Genomic DNA, 17,419 nt, shown 5'->3' with positions numbered 1-17,419 from the left:
CACAACGCGTTGCGTTTGTTCTATTTTTTCAACTCGCACAAAAGCTTCTACAATCATTTTGGAATTTTTCAAAAACATCTCAAACTTTCATGATATTTTTTTTTATAGCTTTAATTCCATCTTTGATCCTTTTCCACTTCTAATTTCACAACAATGGTTGCCAAAGGAAGTTTCGCTACTCCTGCAGCGAATGAATCACATCCGGCTCATTCTCTAAATGTAGGTACTGATGATCAAATACAATCATTATTGAAACTTACTCCAATTATTTTACCTAATCATCAAGAATATCAAACTGAAGATATTGTTAGATTAAGACAGTCTTATAAATATTTATATGTTATTAATTGGTTATATAATTTTAGAGGGTTTATCAAATTACAATCAGAATTATTTGATGTTGATTTATTTGAATTGGAATTATTAAATTATTTTCCTGATCATTATGGTAATTATGAACTGAATTCTCAACAACAACAACAACAAGTGTTGTTTATACATAAATTAAAAATTAATTTGATATCAACACTACAAAATTCAAAATTATCTTCAATGAATAACTTTGAAAAAATTTTTAGATTGTGGTTTGGAAATGAAACTCCTTTAGGTGGGAAACAAGAAAATGAGGAAGACGACGAAGAAGAAGAAGTTGGGGAAGTACACTACGTAGATAATGATGATGGGAATGAACCTAAATTTGATGAATTAAGAATTGCAGACAAATTTGAAATTTTATATATAATTATTTCTTATATTTCAAACTATTCAAAGTTTAGAGATTGGATGGACAAAACAGGATTAACGGTTGAACAAATGAGAGTGAATTCTGCATTCCAAGTACCAGCCAAAAGAGCAGCGAATGCTCATTCCCAAGATGAATATTTCTTATTATTTGATGATAATAGACTTTATAAGCGTACAATCCACTATAACTCATTAATAATTCCTAAAAAAAGAAAATTGGCTCCTGAATATCCAGAAGATCGTTTCCCACCCGAATCATTTGATATTAAAGAAAATGTTGAATTTGAATTGATATATAAAAATATTTATGAATGCAATGACTATTTTAACTCGATAAAGAAGTTGAAAAGTTTAAAACCATTATATACCAAAGTTTTAAAATCCACAGATAATTTATTAAATCATGAAATCAGAAAACGGAAATTTATACAATCCAAGAGAAGAGAAATCCAATTAGTTAGTTTATTAGCTACAAGAAAGAGATCATCTCGTTTGGAAGCAAAGGAAAAACAACGTCAAGAAGAATTAGAAAAACAAAAAGAACAAGAAGAACTCGAATTGAAGCTCGCAGCTGAAAAACGAATGGAAAGAAGAAGACGATTAAAGGAACAACAACAACAATTAAACCAAGGGATTTCAAATGGGTTAAGTCGAGAAGATCGAGCAAGGTTGAGAGCATTGGAAAGAACTCCAAATTTTACTCCAACTCCTGAAGTCATCACCGTTGAAAATTCCGATGTTGAAAATGAGCATCATGCCAATAATAATGAAGTTGTGGATTTGACAGAGTCTCCGGAAGCTCATAAGGAGTCGGTAATTGTTACTTTGCATCCCTCTCAAGATCAACCATCTGAAAAGGAACACAATATAGAAGGCTTTTCAAATTCTGTGGAGCAGCCAGCCGCCTCAATTACAGTACCAGAGCAAACCGTCCAATCGGAAACTAACTCAATAGATGCAACTTCACAAAGCAATCAAGCTGCGACCGTACCTGACACAGCCTCACATCAGTTGTCAGGAGAGGTTGAATCAGCAACTAAAGATCAGACAATAGTTTCCCAATCAGAAACACAGCCACAAGAAGCTTCCACACAAACACCCGTTATAGAAATTGTGGACCTGACTACCGGATTGTCCGATGATCATCAAAATAAATAAAAAACGTTTATGTTGTATATTTTTAATGAATATTGTATTATACAATGGCTATTTGTTTATATCTTGAATTCTCTTGTATGATTTCACATTTGTTTCACATGTTGTAGATAAAGTACTTGCGCTTTTGCAAGCTGGGCAAAAATAATATTTTATTTTCTGTTCCCCGACCCAATTATTTCTGGCGAATTGGTCATATCAATATGGAAGTGTAGACGCGTATTTATACCACTTAGTTCCCACAATCACGCCCAATCCTTAGCTTCTAATACAATATTCCAGTAGAATGTCACAAGCAGTACAGACTCCAAAGCCTCCATATTACGCGGTCACATTCTCATCGGATTTAAGTTCCGAAGTCGACGATGAATCCTACGGCACTATAGCTGATAGAATGGTCGAATTGGCAAAGAATCAACCAGGATTTTTGGGAGTTCAGAGTGTGCGCGATCCAATTACCAAGTTTGGTCTTACGATCAGTTATTGGAAAGAGTTAGAGAATATTAAGAATTGGAAAGCAAATTCTGAACATTTGGTTGCACAACGTCAAGGAAGGGCAGATTTTTATACCCATTTTGAAACTAGAATATGTAAAGTAGAAAGAGACTATACATTTGATAAACGTAAATAGGATTATTAGTAACTAATAAATATACGCGTAATTATATAAAAATGTGTATTAATAAACTGAATTAAATTTGCACGTAAAATTATAAAAAAATCATAAACTAAAGCTATAACTATACCCTTACCAGTAAAAATCAAAGTAAAACCCAATAAATATATACGAATGACTAAAAAACAAAAGTAAAACAAACCTACCTACAAATTCATTTCATTCAAGACTTGACTGGCCAAAGTCTTATAATTCCAAGTATTCCCATACAATTTCTTAAATTGAACCCCATACAATCCAACCAAAGGAACTTTAACAATATGAATCTCAAACTTCAATGGCGATCTCACCTTAGCACCAGCACCAGCAGCAGAAGGTCCACCACCTTGGCTGGAAATACTTGTAGATCTATTATGTCTTGCCCGTTGTTCAATCTTCGATGAGACTAACATATCACTACCGCCAATATATCCATTCAAAGAATCAGCAGAATCATCATATTGGAATGCATCTGAGATTTCAAACTCTTCATCATCTCCAACATGATCAGCATCATCGTCATACATTCCTCGTAATACCTTTGCCGCGGCTGGTGTATTGGGTGGCATATTGACTTGTGATCCATTCCTCTTACGATATGTTCCCAAAAAGGTATTACCAATGGAGAATTTCCTTCTGTGACCATGTGCACTTCCAATGGAGTTTGATGAACGATGGGATCTCACCGTAGATGGAGCTGGGGACATTCCTTGGGTTTGGATATGGATTGATGGTTTTCGACTTGGGGTTTTGGTAGTGTCTGGACTAGTTGTTGTGTCGGGAGTCTTTTCTCCATTCTCTTCAAATGATGATGATGATTTAAATGCATCTCCGTATAATTTCTTTTCTTCGGGATTCATATCTTCTTCTTGTTGTTGTTGGAGTTGTGGTTGGGTAGGTGATTCTTCATCAACATAATGATCCAAAATTGTACTATGACCAGAACCACTATCTTCGGCCTTAGTCTTAACTGAGGGAGTATGAAGACAAACAAACCCTCCTTTCACTTCTTGAAACCTAACTCCTAATTTACTCAATGTACTAATTATATTATATCTAATCACAGGCAAAGGTTTTGCTGAAGTTGTTTGAACACTGAAAAATCCTTTCAAGAATAATGTCTTACAATGTTCAATAGATGGCATACTATTTGGTTTGGCATTATTATATTCAGCCATGACTTGTTCTTCTGTAAGTTGAGGAACTTCTTTAAATTCAACATCTTCCAATTTAATATCACCAAAGAACCCATCAGTATCGTCTTTTTGTTCCAATTCTTCACTATTTTGACTAGGTAATTGTGGCAAATGTTGTTGTTGTTGATGTAATTTGGCACGAGTATTAACGTATAAATCTTTTCCAACTTGTCCACCAACCGATTTTGCTCTAGCCGTAGGATGCATTTTACGAGCACCTGGAACTTGTAATGTTGTTGTCTTTTCAGATTGAGGTGTTGCGGTTGTTGTCATTGCGGCTGTTGCGGTTGATTTGTCAGGAATGATTGTATTTGTATTAGCATCAATATTAGGTAATGGTGGTAAATATTCCACTGGGATAAATCCATGAGGCTTACTAGTTGGACTAATTGTTGGCTTTCTGGTTTCTGGCTTACGTACATCGGAAACTTTATTCATTGCTGGACGTTCACTAGCTGATCTTTCCTTAGCAGTAACCTTCATACTCACACCACGACGTACTAATGGATCACGTTTAATTGAGGATTGTGGAGATACAGTAGATTGTTTATTGTCTTCAAATGTAATAACGACAGGTGGAGAAGTTGTTCTCTTTGGACTAGATATCTTGGATTTCTTGGATGATAATCTACGGAATAATGAATTAAGTCCACCTGAACTTGTTGGCGAGTTGGTTGATTTGGAAATCTCCATATGATCCAGTTGTAAACTTTCTCTTGGACTTTGATGTTGTTGCTCAGGAATCATAGATTGGTCAATTGTGACAGTTTCAATGGGTTGAGCACGCGATGGTTTATTAAATGTTGATAATGTATGTGCTTGTTCTGGAACTGATAATTGAGTTGGTTGTTGTTGTTGCTTTTGTGTTGATGATGCTGGGTCTAAAGTAGGTGCAGGTGGTTGTTCAGATATAGGGGAGAATGTTTCAACTAATCTTGGTGTAGGTGTATTTGGTTCTCCTCTTCCGGGTGCTATCTGTGCTAGTACTGCCACTTGAGTAGCAATTTCAGCACCTGAAAAATCATCAATTCTTTGATTTGGAGTAGATGGTTCTCTTCCTTTATGCGTGAGTGCTGCAGAAACAGCTTGCAGTGGTTGTTGCAGTTGTTGTTGTTGGGGTACAGGAACTTGACGTGGAGTTTGGAACATTTGTTGTTGTTGGGAAGGCACTGGAGGTAATGGTGCTTGTTGCGTTTGCATTAATTGTTGTTGCTGCTGCTGTTGTTGTTGTTGCACCTGTTGTTGTTGCATAAGTTGTTGTCTAATAGCTTCTTCCTTTGCCTTTTTACGTTTCCTCATTTCATCCGCTAAATAATATACAGAAACCAAAGGATGGAACCCACCAGTCGGATCAGGTAAGATATGACTATTACTAGCAGAAGCATATTCACGACCTTGTTCGGTTATTTTATACCAATTTTCACAACTCATTTGATATTCCACACTTGTTAATACTGAAGTTAATTCTTCGGTTATATTCTCCACTGTACCTAAATCAAATGCAGCTATTGTCTTTATAATATCTGGATCAAGGGGTAGTTTTAAAGGTACTCTCTTGGGGACATAACTTGCAACTTTGTATTCATAACCTTTATACATCCAAGGATGCAGACAAACTTCAAATAAGGTCGCCCGTTTTAATGGATCAACCACTAACATTCTTGAAAGTAATGAAACACATTCACGAGAAAGGAAATTTGGATATTCTACATTCCCACGTTTAATTTTTTCATGAAGTACAGATACCGATTGATCATCAAATGGAACTTTTCCGCAAACTAGTACATACAAAACAACACCAAATGACCATACATCTACTTCAGGACCAGTATAAGGTTTTGCACTTAAAAGTTCAGGTGCAGCAAAATATAAAGATCCACAATACGTCTTTAATAAACTCTTTGGAGAATATAAATTAGATAAACCAAAATCAATAATTTTGATATCACCTTTTTCATTTATCATAATATTTTCAATTTTTAAATCACGATGAACAACATTATTTTTATGACAATAATCTAATGCAGAAGCAATTCCTCTAGCAAATTTACGTGCATGCCTTTCTTTTAAAGATCCATGAGCAACAATATAATCCAACATTTGTCCACCTTCAATGTGTTCAAATAACATATAATAATGATTCGTCATGGGTACCATTTCATAAAGTCTACAAATATAGGGATGAAATAATAATCTTCCTAATGCTCCTTCACGAATAGTTCTTCTATCTCTTGCAATTTCCTTTTCAAACTCTTTATGTCTTTGAGCTGCCTCTTGAGTAGTCTGTGGTGGAGGATCATTAGCATGAGCTCGTTGATATAATTTTGCAGCACGCGGAATAATTTTCACAGCACAAATTTCTTTAGTTTTATTATGTTGAGCAAGTTTAACTTTCCCCATTGAACCTGCACCTATTGTCTTTATAAAGTCCCAATCACCAATGGATTTTCTATGAAATTGTTGTTGTGGTAAATGTGCATTACCATGATTATGATGACCATGATGATGAGAGGAGCGTTGATCTTGAGGTTGTGTCGAATGTCCTTGTTGTTGTTGTTGCGGTGGTGGTGGTGGTTGTTGCTGTTGCTGAGATGAGTGAGACTGTGATGTTTTCCCAGATGGATCCATCCCTGCTGGAGTTGGTGCTGGCTGAATTGGCATATTAGATGATTGTTTTACTTCAGGGGACGGAATTGATGCAGGCGGTAACAATTCTCCTTGACGTTGGGCTACTGGTGCTTGAACCTTATGATGTCTTGATGATTTATTATGAGAATTGGATGAATTGGAACCACTATTGTAATCTATTTCATTTTGGTGATAACTTGGTTGACTTTTGTGTGAAGTATTACCACTCGTACTCATAACATAATCCATCTGCTGAGGATCTTGTTGATATTGCTGTTGAGGCATAGGGTTTATAGGAGTCAATTCTGATTTAGATTTGACTGATCCACTTACACTTCTTAACATTCTTGGAGTTGCAGGACGACCAGAAGCATTGGTTGTAGTCGCACTTGGAGGTACTATTGGCGGTTGAACTGAAGGAGGAGGACCTGCAGCTCTTCGTGATTGATACTGCAACTCATAATCGTGCGCATCCATTATTTAACTTTTGATGAGTTGTATGTATATATGAATTGTGCAAATATATAGATTAAGATTATGATGATGTTGCTAAAAAGGGAGATTTGTTTTTTAGAAAGGAAGTCTGAGAGAAAATGAAATTGAAGTTTTGATAAAAAATGACAAAAAAAAAAACATTTTTTTTTTAGTCGAGTGATTTTTCTTTGCTTTTTTTGTGTATTAATTATTACGTATTTAATTTTTAATTGTTAAGTGTTAGAGAGATAGAAGGGAATTGGTTGTCTAATTGGTTGCACAAATTGATAGAAGTCAATTGATTGTACTAATAAACTGCAATTGAAAAAAGTAAAAATAACAGAAACTGCGTTGTTTACTTTTAATTAAAAATTGATCTTGTATCAAAAAATGACGAAATTTGATTTCAATTTTTTGCTTCTATGAAAATCTATTTAAAAGTTGAAATTTATTGAATCGTTTATGTTGAAATAACCTACAAGTAGTAGAGAATATTGGTAGTAGAAATTCATAATTTAAATTATGAATTTATGTTACATTTTTTAGCAAGCAAGCCATTGATATTTACAATGTCTTTAAACTGGCTGAATTAATTTTCTTGTCTTTGTCCTCTCTTTCCCCCCTCCCCCGTCTTTGTTAAAATCAATTGAACAAAAGAATAATAGAATGGTTCTTTATAATCAATGTCACCTCAGACTGAATGGTACCTGGGTAACCTAGATAAAGAGTTATATGCACTCGCTCAATTCAATTCTGTCAAAGAAGTAACTTTATGAGCTTAATTCATCTTCGTACCTTAAAAATGTCAAAAAGGGTCTTTTCTCTCACCTAAATCTTATCAGATGAGGACCTATCAAAAAGTCCATTACAAAAATTAAACAATAACCACACACATGTACAATACAAGCCCATCTCGTCTATTCATTCCTTTCCCATTGTACACGCTCTACCTCTACTGAAGTTTAAAAGTGAAATGTGGTCTATCGCACGCAGATTTAGAGATAAACATTAATACGTAAATGCTGCCATTCAATATTTCTCATTCTTTTATTCTTTGACTACTCACAAATTCAGTCTTGTAAAGAGCTACAAGCTAGTTAAGTTAAACCTCATGTATATTCATGTTTTCTATACAAATTAGTTGGAATTGTTATTTAAAACACCCTCCAATCAAAATATAAATAACCAAAATGACTTTAATAATTTAGTAAATGGAATCCAGCTGTATGCTTTAATGCTTGTGATGTTTCAAGTGAGATTGGTATTCCCAAGTGTAACCAACAACGACAATTAAAATAGCCAAATGGATCAATGGCTTACCAGAGGCATTGTCACCTTCAAAATAAGCAGCATAATACTTACCCCATGGAGTGGTTGGAGCCTTTGGCTTTGGTGCTGGTCCTTGTGGTAATTTCTTATAGAAAGAAACAACTTCAGCCATCTTCTTAGCGTTTGGATTAGATCCAAGACTCTATAAGCTTTAGGTTAGTATTTTTCATGACTTCATTATTGGACGCATTGGCGAATTGGACATTGATGGATTAGGTTATATAACAACGTGACTGATATCAAGTGAGAATTACCGATATTCAGATCTCTCTTTTATTCCTTGTATCTGTACTTTCTCCTGTGTTTCTCAATTTTATGATTTAGATGCACTGCATTTATGACTGTAATCTCACATCTCAATTATTCGCTTTAAGTATAAATCAAGACAACAGGCATTACATTAGTAAACTAAGGAGCATCATAAGCGTCTCGTGTATCTTACTTCTAAATCACAATCCTTTCTATTTCCACTTCAATGTATACCCGTGATTCGCAATTCAAATCCTTCTTCAACATCTTATATTTCAATGCGATTTGCAAAATTCACATACCTTAACAGAGGCAATCTTTGGTGGGATTAAAGTAGATAACTGTCTTCTAATGATAAATGACATCTTTAATTATCTGTACTATACTAATATCAAAACAATTTATCAACTATCAACGCTTCTTCCGTTTTTCAAATTTTTCGCTTTCTGAGAGTTTCTTTGGTCAAAGCAATATTTGTACTAAAGTACACGACCAAATACTTTTTCGGGTTTTTCATTCAATCAACAAATTTGATTCGTTAAATTTTCACAACAAAAAAAATTATTATGGGATCACGTGCATATGGTCATGTGACAAGAAGAATAAGATTACGTAATCGGAATTTCTCTATTAATACAATTTAATTATTACTATACATACACATTTAACTAAGCTTCGCTAATATACAACACTAGAATTCATATTAAGTTAGTAAATTGAACTTACTTAGTCACATTTGGAAAGCTTGTCTAATTGAAATCTCTGTAGTTTGATGTATTTCAAAATATAGAGAGAAACAGCTGGTTGGCAAACTTACTGGAAGACAACTTTCTTCTAAAATACATACCATTATTCCCTCTAATAAACACATCTCCATATGATTTTGTCACTTGTCCATTAATTGATTCCTTTCCATCATCTAATACAACATTCATAAACCCATCTATACTTTGCAAATTACCAAGATATTCAACACCATTATGAAGTTTTACAACTACTGAACTTCCAATTATATCACTTAAAAACTTAGATGGATCTGTTTTGTTAAATTCGGACATGATTTGATTATAAATTATGATATTCCTGAGGTTGCACTATTGAATATCTTATATTGCTGGATCTGTGTGTCCCCTTAACAGAGAGAAAAAATTTCACTGATAGAGTATGGTCGTGCACTTTGGATAACTTCAACAAATTTCTACAAACCTCCAAAATATGCAACCTTTTTTTGCATCAATTACAAACTTTTATTAACTAATAATATACATCTATACTCTCTTTTTATTGTCTTTCAGCGTTTACAAGTGAATCAATCAAAGTTATTAATTTTACCGACTCCTTTAACTCATACAATGGTAAACTATCGTCCTTATAAATTCCTTGTTCTATTTGTTTATTCTCAATCAAAAGTTCACGCTTCATAACTCCAACAATTAACCGATCAAAATTCTTCATCAATTCTTTAGCTTGTATAATCCCAGGTTTATAATTTGGACCCATTGCTAATAATACCGTACTTACTAATTGGAAAATTGGAATCAAAAATTCAAAATAAGAAATTGTATTTTCATTTCTAATATTTTTAATATCCATTAAATCAGTTAATGAAAGTGGTGTATCCAACAAAACATTGATTTTAATATTCTTATAATCTTGATATTCATCAATTTGTAAATTTAATCCTAAATCAGGATCAATACTTAAGAAATTTGATTGTTTTAATAATGAAAATAATTCACTTTGGATTAATTGTAATGCACCATTCTTTGCTTGTGAAACTCGGATTAAAAGATATAAGGTAGCTCTAAATGCAGTCAATTCAAATATTAAATTATCTAATGTAATCTTGGAATTCTTTTCAGTACATAACTTGATAATTTGATCGGTTCTTTTAATGGATCTAACTAATAACAACAACGAATTATTCTTAACTAATGCTTCCAAAATGAAATTAACTTTTGCTAATGAACCTAAATGGATCAATGACTCCAATAATAAAGTAGATGTGATTCTTGAAGGACCTTCTGAATAGATAGCATCATTACAGATAACCTTCACAAATTTCTTATCGATTGATTTTATAATCCTGATCATTTCTTGTAAGAACGAATCATTACTGAACACCTTCATCAAAAACTTGTTGGAAAGAACATACAAATCAGACCTTAAATGAGGAGTTGAATTTGAATTCAAAATACCAGCAACACATGTTTGGAATAATGGAATTAATCTTTCCATTCCAAGGGCGAAATCTTCCCCTGTAGTTACACTTAAAAACTGTTTATCATAAAGATCAAATAACAATACACATAACGAAATCATCTCTTCGGAAAATAACATATCTGATTCCAAATAATCATTAGTTCTTGGAAGGATAACATTCAAAACTTCCAAAATAAAATCGGGTGATTTTAATCCAGAATCAGTAATCAAAATTTCAATCAATTGACACCAAGAATGTAAACATTTCAATTGAACTTCTTTTAAAGCATCGGAAACTAAATATTTGGTGACAAATTCACTTATTCTATTTCCTTCAACCATAATTTCATTCGAGAATGATTGTTTAGCTTCAGGAGTGGCCAAACTTGAACCTTGACACATTATTCTGAAAACACTATCTAATGTAGATAAATCCAATTCTTCACTTTTTGACTTCTTTACTTCTTCCAATATAAGCGCCATATTAAATTTCTTATCCAAAGATTCATATTTATGAATTTCAAAATTCTTGAATGAATAGTTTAAAACGTCCAAGAAACTTAATATCTTAAGTGCACGATTCAAAAAATCTCTATTCTTAATCAACAACTCAATATAGTATTCCTTTTTGGTAATTGATTTAATGTGATGAAACTCTAATGATAAATATTGCAATATTAAACTTCTTTGATTTATAAATGCAAAGAAAGCTTGAGTACTCAAAGATGATTCAATAAACGAATTGGATACTTCAGTTTGTAAATCTCCATTAAATTGATTGCCACACCAGATAGTACTTAAATCAAGTTTTGGTTGATAATTGATTAATGTTTCAAAAAAGTTGTCATAGTCACGTAGTAATTTCAATGTAATCAATGAAGAAATAGGATCACGACATAATTTGATTAAAATTTCCAATATTAATGAAGAAAGTTTTGCAGGACCAACATCAACAACATGATTTATACCATTCGAATAATCAATTTCTGTAATCAAATCAAGACTTGCAATCAAGGTATTTAACAAAGTTCTCAAAAGAACATTGCGTTTGTTTTCGTCATCAAGATCTAGATTATCACCTCTAACTTCATATCCTAGCAAAAAATGTGCCACTGTTGCTACTTTTCCATTTGATTGATTCAAATTAGCCATCAAAAATCTTAAAATCTTATATTTGATAATTAAATCATCTTCAAATGCTTCAAATTTATCAATGAAAGCGTGCTTTATCTTTAATGATTCATCTATACTTTCAAATGTAGTCAACAACCTATTATTTTGCAACAATGGATCAATAGAATGGGCAACTTGACGTGAACGGAAAAATTTCGACCCATCAATCTTTTGTAAAATGTCAACAGCAATATTGGCAATCCCATTAGTACTTCCAACATATAATGCAAAATGTGCCACTGTTGATAAATGGAACAATAACACTTCATAGAAATCACTGACCCCGTGGGACCCAATATTTGTAGGTAAATATATTGAATCAAATATATTTCTTGGAGCAGTCAAAATAAGACTCATGCTGGTATTTATTCCCAATGTATTTCTTTGAGGTTGAGGTTCAACTGTATGTTTATTTTTCAAAATAGGTAATAATCTTTTTAAGAATGTTTCTTGGATTTCCAATAATTTATCAATGACATTCAAGGTTGAAGCAAGTAATTCAGCACATAAATCTGATGCATTGACAGCATCAACACCAATGTTTACCACTTTGAACAAAGCATTAAACGCCTTATTTTCAAATAAATAATTCAATACCGCTAAAGAGTGGTGTGATTTGACAAAACTATTATAATCCATTTGAATTCCAGTAAGCGAATCAAAAATCGAGTCAAAATTCTTCATTTCACGAAGAAGATTCGGTGCAACGTCGTTCAAAAATTTCCAATCAATTTCTCCAATTGAATTACTTGCTAGTTGCATAATTGTTAATTGCAAGACTTCTCTATCTCTTGCGTTAACAATGTCGTTGGACTTGGCAAAAACTTCCAACATTAAAAACTCAATATATGGCCAAATCCCAATTTGATTATTGAATCTATATCCAAATCCTAAATCACATGGATACAAAAGTGAATACTTCGTAAAAGCTTGATTTGCATTGTGGAATGGCGTTAATAATCTCTTGACTAATACAGTAAAGTTGGCAATCTGACTCAAGTGAGTCAAATTTGTTGTAAATGCTTGATTTATTCTAACATTTCGTTTGCTGATATATTTCTTTCTTGGTGTGATTTGTCTTCCAAATGGATCATTTCCTTGATTTGAGATAGGTGAATTTTCAGGTAAATCGTGCAAGCCATGATAAACCCAACGATCCAATAATCTCCAGATTTCATACCTTATATATGGATCATCGTCGTTGTTGACGAAATCTCCCAACAAATTCAAAATTAGGTTTGTTAATGTAATACGAGATTCGTCACTTACAAATATATTTGGGAGATCGACAAACTTAGCATTATTGGCATTTTGAAAGTTAACATCAACTGATAAGATCTTTCCACCATTTATCAAATTATCAAATTTCAAGAACCCTCTAATTATTGGCGAAAATCTATTATACGCAATTTGCTTAATTTCTTTACATCTATCATTGCTTGCGGATAAGTTTTTCACGATGGCCGAAATTAATTGGATAAATCCAGAAACGAAAACTACTGAATCTTCGGCTAACGCAATTACAACTCTGTTATTACTTGGATCTTCTGAATCTTGCTTTGTTGGATTACTAGTAAACAAGAATTCATGCTTCTTTTGGACTAACTTCAATTGCTCATTCAAATCTTGCTCAAAGCTCTCATTTAAGGAATCAATATAATAGTTCAAAGAATCAACCAAGGAATCAACAGAAATTTTAGAATAATCATTCTTCTTCATCGTTGTATAGTTGTTACTGACAAGGATTTCCCAAATTCTGGCAGCTGCATCACTTCCTCCAGATGCCAATGATCCTAAAAACAAACAAAATGTGGCTGTTATCAAAGGAGATGTGTTGTTTGCCAAACCCCAAGAAATGAATCCAACGACATCATTGGTAAATGCGTCATCACTCCAGAAGAGAGAGCACAATTCTGGACGATTGTTGCAAGTGTATGCAAACGCTAAATAAAATCTTTCTAAATCTGCTCTTTGGGCAACTTCATCTAAATTTAATCCAATTTGCTTATCAGATTTCCTAGGAGATTCGTTACCATTGTCTTCTTTTTCATTATCTTCTTCTTCTTTTCTATTAATTGACGACAATACAAAATCTTCTTCGGAATCTCTTAACAGAGTTAAAATAATGGCAGCATTGGATATAAACATACTAAAGAACCGTTGAAAAAATGGGGAGATTAATGTTTCGTTTAAATCTTTGTTTAACTTCAAGAATGTGACATCTACTAGTCTTGGGACATTTTCAAATCCAGGTTTCATGTTAGATGCATATAATAATTCTTGACCTCCTGGATACTGGAACTTAGATGCAACAAGTTTAGGGAAGTTCTTTTGTAACAATGCTCTAAAATCATAAATATTTGACCATTCGAACAATTTTTGAGTTTCTATATGACTTGTTTCCGCACAATAACATAAAATTCTTTCCATTGCTCCATAACTAATCAACCACTCCATATATTTTAAAATGTTTTCTTTGAAATCATATTTCGCCGTTCTATTGCCCAGTTCTTTACACCAATAAATAAACTGAGTGAGGAAAACTAAACTGGTGACCACTTCAAATCCACTAATCTTGGACTTGGATAAGTCAATGGTCTCAGCTTCATTGGAAATCACGGAATAATCTGTTGATATTGTGGAAACTATGTGCTTATGGAATTGGTCTACTATTTGGTCATTTCCTACGGCTTCCATAAGTTTGGTGAATAATTGCAAGACCCCTGGTAAGAAGTGTACAACTAAGATGTCGTCATCGTTAACATTATTCAGTATAAGAGAAATTATTCTCTTGTAATTCTCCAATTTGCCAAACTTTTCGAAATAATTATCCATTAATCCGAACAAAAGCAGTCCCAATAATTCATGACTTGAAAATAATTGGCTTCTGGAAAAGTTAATTGAACTTATAAATGCAAGACTGTTTATATTGCTAGTTACTTTCTGTTTATCAATCATATTATTAAGATTAAGGATCAATTTATAAACTTTTTCAAAACTCTTTACAATATTGTCAAACAATTTGTTATAGTCTGCTTCACTTGTACAAATTGAATCTAGACGTTTATGTGATATCAAGTGTCCCAATATATTCAAAATATATTCCTGTCTAGCATAATAAGCTAATCTTGCACTATCTCCAAGTGAAGTTCCTCTCTTGTAACTAACGTCATTCGAATGGTATAACAATTCTGCTGAATTCAATTCATCTAATTCTAATTCGTTCGCAAGAATTACGCTTACTTCAATAAATGCTTGGTTCAACTTAACTTCTGTACCATTGGGAAATGTAATAGGTTTAGATTCGTTGGTCAATGTATTGAGGGATTTGTCCAGCGGAGTGGGTGTTGTGAGGACATGTATAAGATCGTTTGTTATTGGTTTTGTGACGGTCGTAGTGGCATCAATATCGTTTTGAAATTTGATGGAATTGTAAATGTCTGCAAAAGCATCAGATGACCAATTTAGGAAATCACTCATGTTTCTTTTCTTAAACTGGTTACTACTTGTGATAGTGATTGAATGATTGGCAATGCTGACACTTTAACAAGTTGATTCTTCTCTATACTTAACCTTAAATTGTGTCTCTTTCTTTGAAAGTTGGTTGTAAAAAAAACAACATCTCAATTTTTATTGTTGTTTTCAAATTATTATTGAAGATTGGATGTTTGTTAATTTTTCAGAAGATGGTCGTGTAGATGACCAAATTGCAAATCAATGAATACTGTGCGTTAACACTGTAGACGGCAAAGAAGAGATGTGTTTACAGAGGACAGGGTTTAGGGTTTTAGTAAATAGCATTAATATTTCAAGTAAACTAGCTAGTTACAAAAGAAACCTAAACTAATACATTTCTATATTGCAACCATCAAAAAGTGAAACAGTCAATTGAGACATTTTCTTTGGAGGATAAGGAGTATTTGGATCCATTGACAAGTTAGCAAATTCCTGTATAATTCTTACAGTCACATACAGAGCTTCGGTTAAAGCGAATTGTTGACCTAAGCAAATTCTTGGACCACCATTAAAAGGTAAATATGCCCAACCCAATTTTCTAGTCTCAGGTTCAAACCATCTTTCGGGCCTGAACTCAAATGAATCCTTACCATAGTACCGTTCCAGCCTGTGGGTGACATAAATCGTATAAAAGACATTTTGGCCCTTTCTTACAAGAATAGGAGATTTACCATCTGGACCACCTCCTGTGGGTAGGGTAGTGTCTCTAGTTGCGACTCTAAAATTCTGAGGCACTGATGGATATAATCTTAATGCTTCGTTAATACATGCTTTCAAATATTCACACTTCTTTAATGATTCAAAAGTGATTTGATCAATTTGTGCATCCTCTCCTGATCCAAATTTATCATATATTTCTTCCTTAAGTTTGGAGAAAATGTCTGGATTTCTGGCCAATTCAAAGAATAAGAATGATAATAAAGCAGCGGTGGTGTCTCTACCAGCAAGCAAGATGTTCAACAATTGATCCTGTAAGACTTGTGGATCTCTAGTCTGTTTAACTAATTCATTCAAAAAGACATACCCTTGTTCTTTTTCTAATTCCTCGGGAGACATATTAAGAGCTCGTTGAACATAATGGCTGGCGAATTTATGTACTTTACTGTAAGCCTTTCTAAAATCCTTTGTATCAATTATCCAGTAGAACTTTTGCATAAGGGCACGGGAAGCCAAATATTGTTGAGATAAATTGAAGTTTTCTGCGAATTCTGCTTTCCCATCAACATTGGTTGCGTCTTGTGCCATACCGACTGATTCATCTCTTAGTGACTGCACAGATTCGCCAAATAAAAACTCAGTTGATGTATCAACAGTTAATCTAAAAAAGAGTTCTTGAATATCAAAGGTTTTACCCTTAGAATTTCTAATATGTTTGAAAAGCACTTGCAAATGAGGCTCCAACGATTTGACATGACCAACTTGTTCCCTAGCAAATTGAGGTCTAAGTAATGCACGAGAATGCTTCCAAGCTAAATTGTCCTGGGTAAAGATTCCATCCCCCAAAACTGGTAACATAACCTCATGTCTAAAACCTAATGAAAAATCATTGAATTGAGTCGATAAGATAGCTTTGATGTTTTCAGGTTCCTTGGTAGCAATGATTGGGATTCCAAGAATCCTGAATAAGAAAGTATAAACTTCAGGATTGGGAGTTGTGTCGTATCTTTCAACGGAAAAATCGAGTAATACTCCTTCATCCTTTGCTTTTAATAATTGTCTCCATACGGTAAACCCGTACCAACCATCACTTTCTACATTGGTAGGAAACTTGGCTCCAAACTTTTTCATTAAGCTTCTGGTGTAAAGTGTCTGATATAAGCAATATGAAACCAATACAAGTGGAAGAACCACATACCATTTGGTGAGGTATGAGAAAGAATCTAATTGTGATAACTCCTTGGTAGTGATCATTATTAGCGTATAAGCTATAGCTCCTGGACCAATTTTAATTTATACAAGTGGGTGTTGGAATATTCCATGACATATTTATATGGGTTCTGTCCCCTGATACTAACTTCTTCATGTGAAGAATCTAAATTTATTTTTGGGTAAATAGAACATCTTAAGCGACAAGAAATTATTTTATAAGTCTGGGGTT

General features: G+C 33.4%; 7 protein-coding genes across 7 annotated transcripts; 2 read left to right on the top strand and 5 right to left on the bottom strand. All coding sequences in view use genetic code 12, as the record gives it.

The window, feature by feature from the left end:
* Positions 1-153: 153 nt before the first annotated feature.
* Positions 154-1,902, top strand: J8A68_004438 (uncharacterized protein; the record flags this gene model as incomplete). The annotated part of the gene is made up of 1 exon (XM_049408397.1): positions 154-1,902. One exon carries the CDS (start codon positions 154-156, stop codon positions 1,900-1,902), a length of 1,749 nt encoding a protein of 582 aa, XP_049262283.1.
* Positions 1,903-2,185: 283 nt separating this feature from the next.
* On the top strand, positions 2,186-2,530 carry J8A68_004437 (uncharacterized protein; the record flags this gene model as incomplete). The annotated part of the gene is made up of 1 exon (XM_049408396.1): positions 2,186-2,530. The coding sequence occupies one exon, from the start codon at positions 2,186-2,188 to the stop codon at positions 2,528-2,530; it is 345 nt and encodes a 114-aa protein (XP_049262282.1).
* A 191-nt stretch (positions 2,531-2,721) lies between these two features.
* KIN2 (serine/threonine protein kinase) lies at positions 2,722-6,855 on the bottom strand (the record flags this gene model as incomplete). The annotated part of the gene is made up of 1 exon (XM_049408395.1): positions 2,722-6,855. The coding sequence occupies one exon, from the start codon at positions 6,853-6,855 to the stop codon at positions 2,722-2,724; it is 4,134 nt and encodes a 1,377-aa protein (XP_049262281.1).
* Positions 6,856-8,083: 1,228 nt separating this feature from the next.
* On the bottom strand, positions 8,084-8,795 carry ATP17 (F1F0 ATP synthase subunit f; the record flags this gene model as incomplete). The annotated part of the gene is made up of 2 exons (XM_049408394.1): positions 8,084-8,323; positions 8,733-8,795. 2 exons carry the CDS (start codon positions 8,793-8,795, stop codon positions 8,084-8,086), a joined length of 303 nt encoding a protein of 100 aa, XP_049262280.1.
* A 303-nt stretch (positions 8,796-9,098) lies between these two features.
* LSM6 (U4/U6-U5 snRNP complex subunit) lies at positions 9,099-9,488 on the bottom strand (the record flags this gene model as incomplete). The annotated part of the gene is made up of 2 exons (XM_049408392.1): positions 9,099-9,121; positions 9,278-9,488. The coding sequence occupies 2 exons, from the start codon at positions 9,486-9,488 to the stop codon at positions 9,099-9,101; spliced, it is 234 nt and encodes a 77-aa protein (XP_049262279.1).
* A 223-nt stretch (positions 9,489-9,711) lies between these two features.
* On the bottom strand, positions 9,712-15,285 carry J8A68_004433 (uncharacterized protein; the record flags this gene model as incomplete). The annotated part of the gene is made up of 1 exon (XM_049408391.1): positions 9,712-15,285. The coding sequence occupies one exon, from the start codon at positions 15,283-15,285 to the stop codon at positions 9,712-9,714; it is 5,574 nt and encodes a 1,857-aa protein (XP_049262278.1).
* A 363-nt stretch (positions 15,286-15,648) lies between these two features.
* On the bottom strand, positions 15,649-17,109 carry J8A68_004432 (cytochrome P450; the record flags this gene model as incomplete). The annotated part of the gene is made up of 1 exon (XM_049408390.1): positions 15,649-17,109. The coding sequence occupies one exon, from the start codon at positions 17,107-17,109 to the stop codon at positions 15,649-15,651; it is 1,461 nt and encodes a 486-aa protein (XP_049262277.1).
* Between the last annotated feature and the right edge of the window lie 310 nt (positions 17,110-17,419).

The sequence above is a fragment of the Hemisphaericaspora subhashii genome, assembly GCF_019202705.1.
Source record: "Hemisphaericaspora subhashii strain CBS 10753 chromosome Unknown scaffold21, whole genome shotgun sequence".
NCBI lineage: Eukaryota > Fungi > Ascomycota > Pichiomycetes > Serinales > Debaryomycetaceae > Hemisphaericaspora > Hemisphaericaspora subhashii.
The sequence above is the reverse complement of the archived record's forward strand: the minus strand, read 5'-3'. Positions and strand labels throughout refer to the sequence as shown.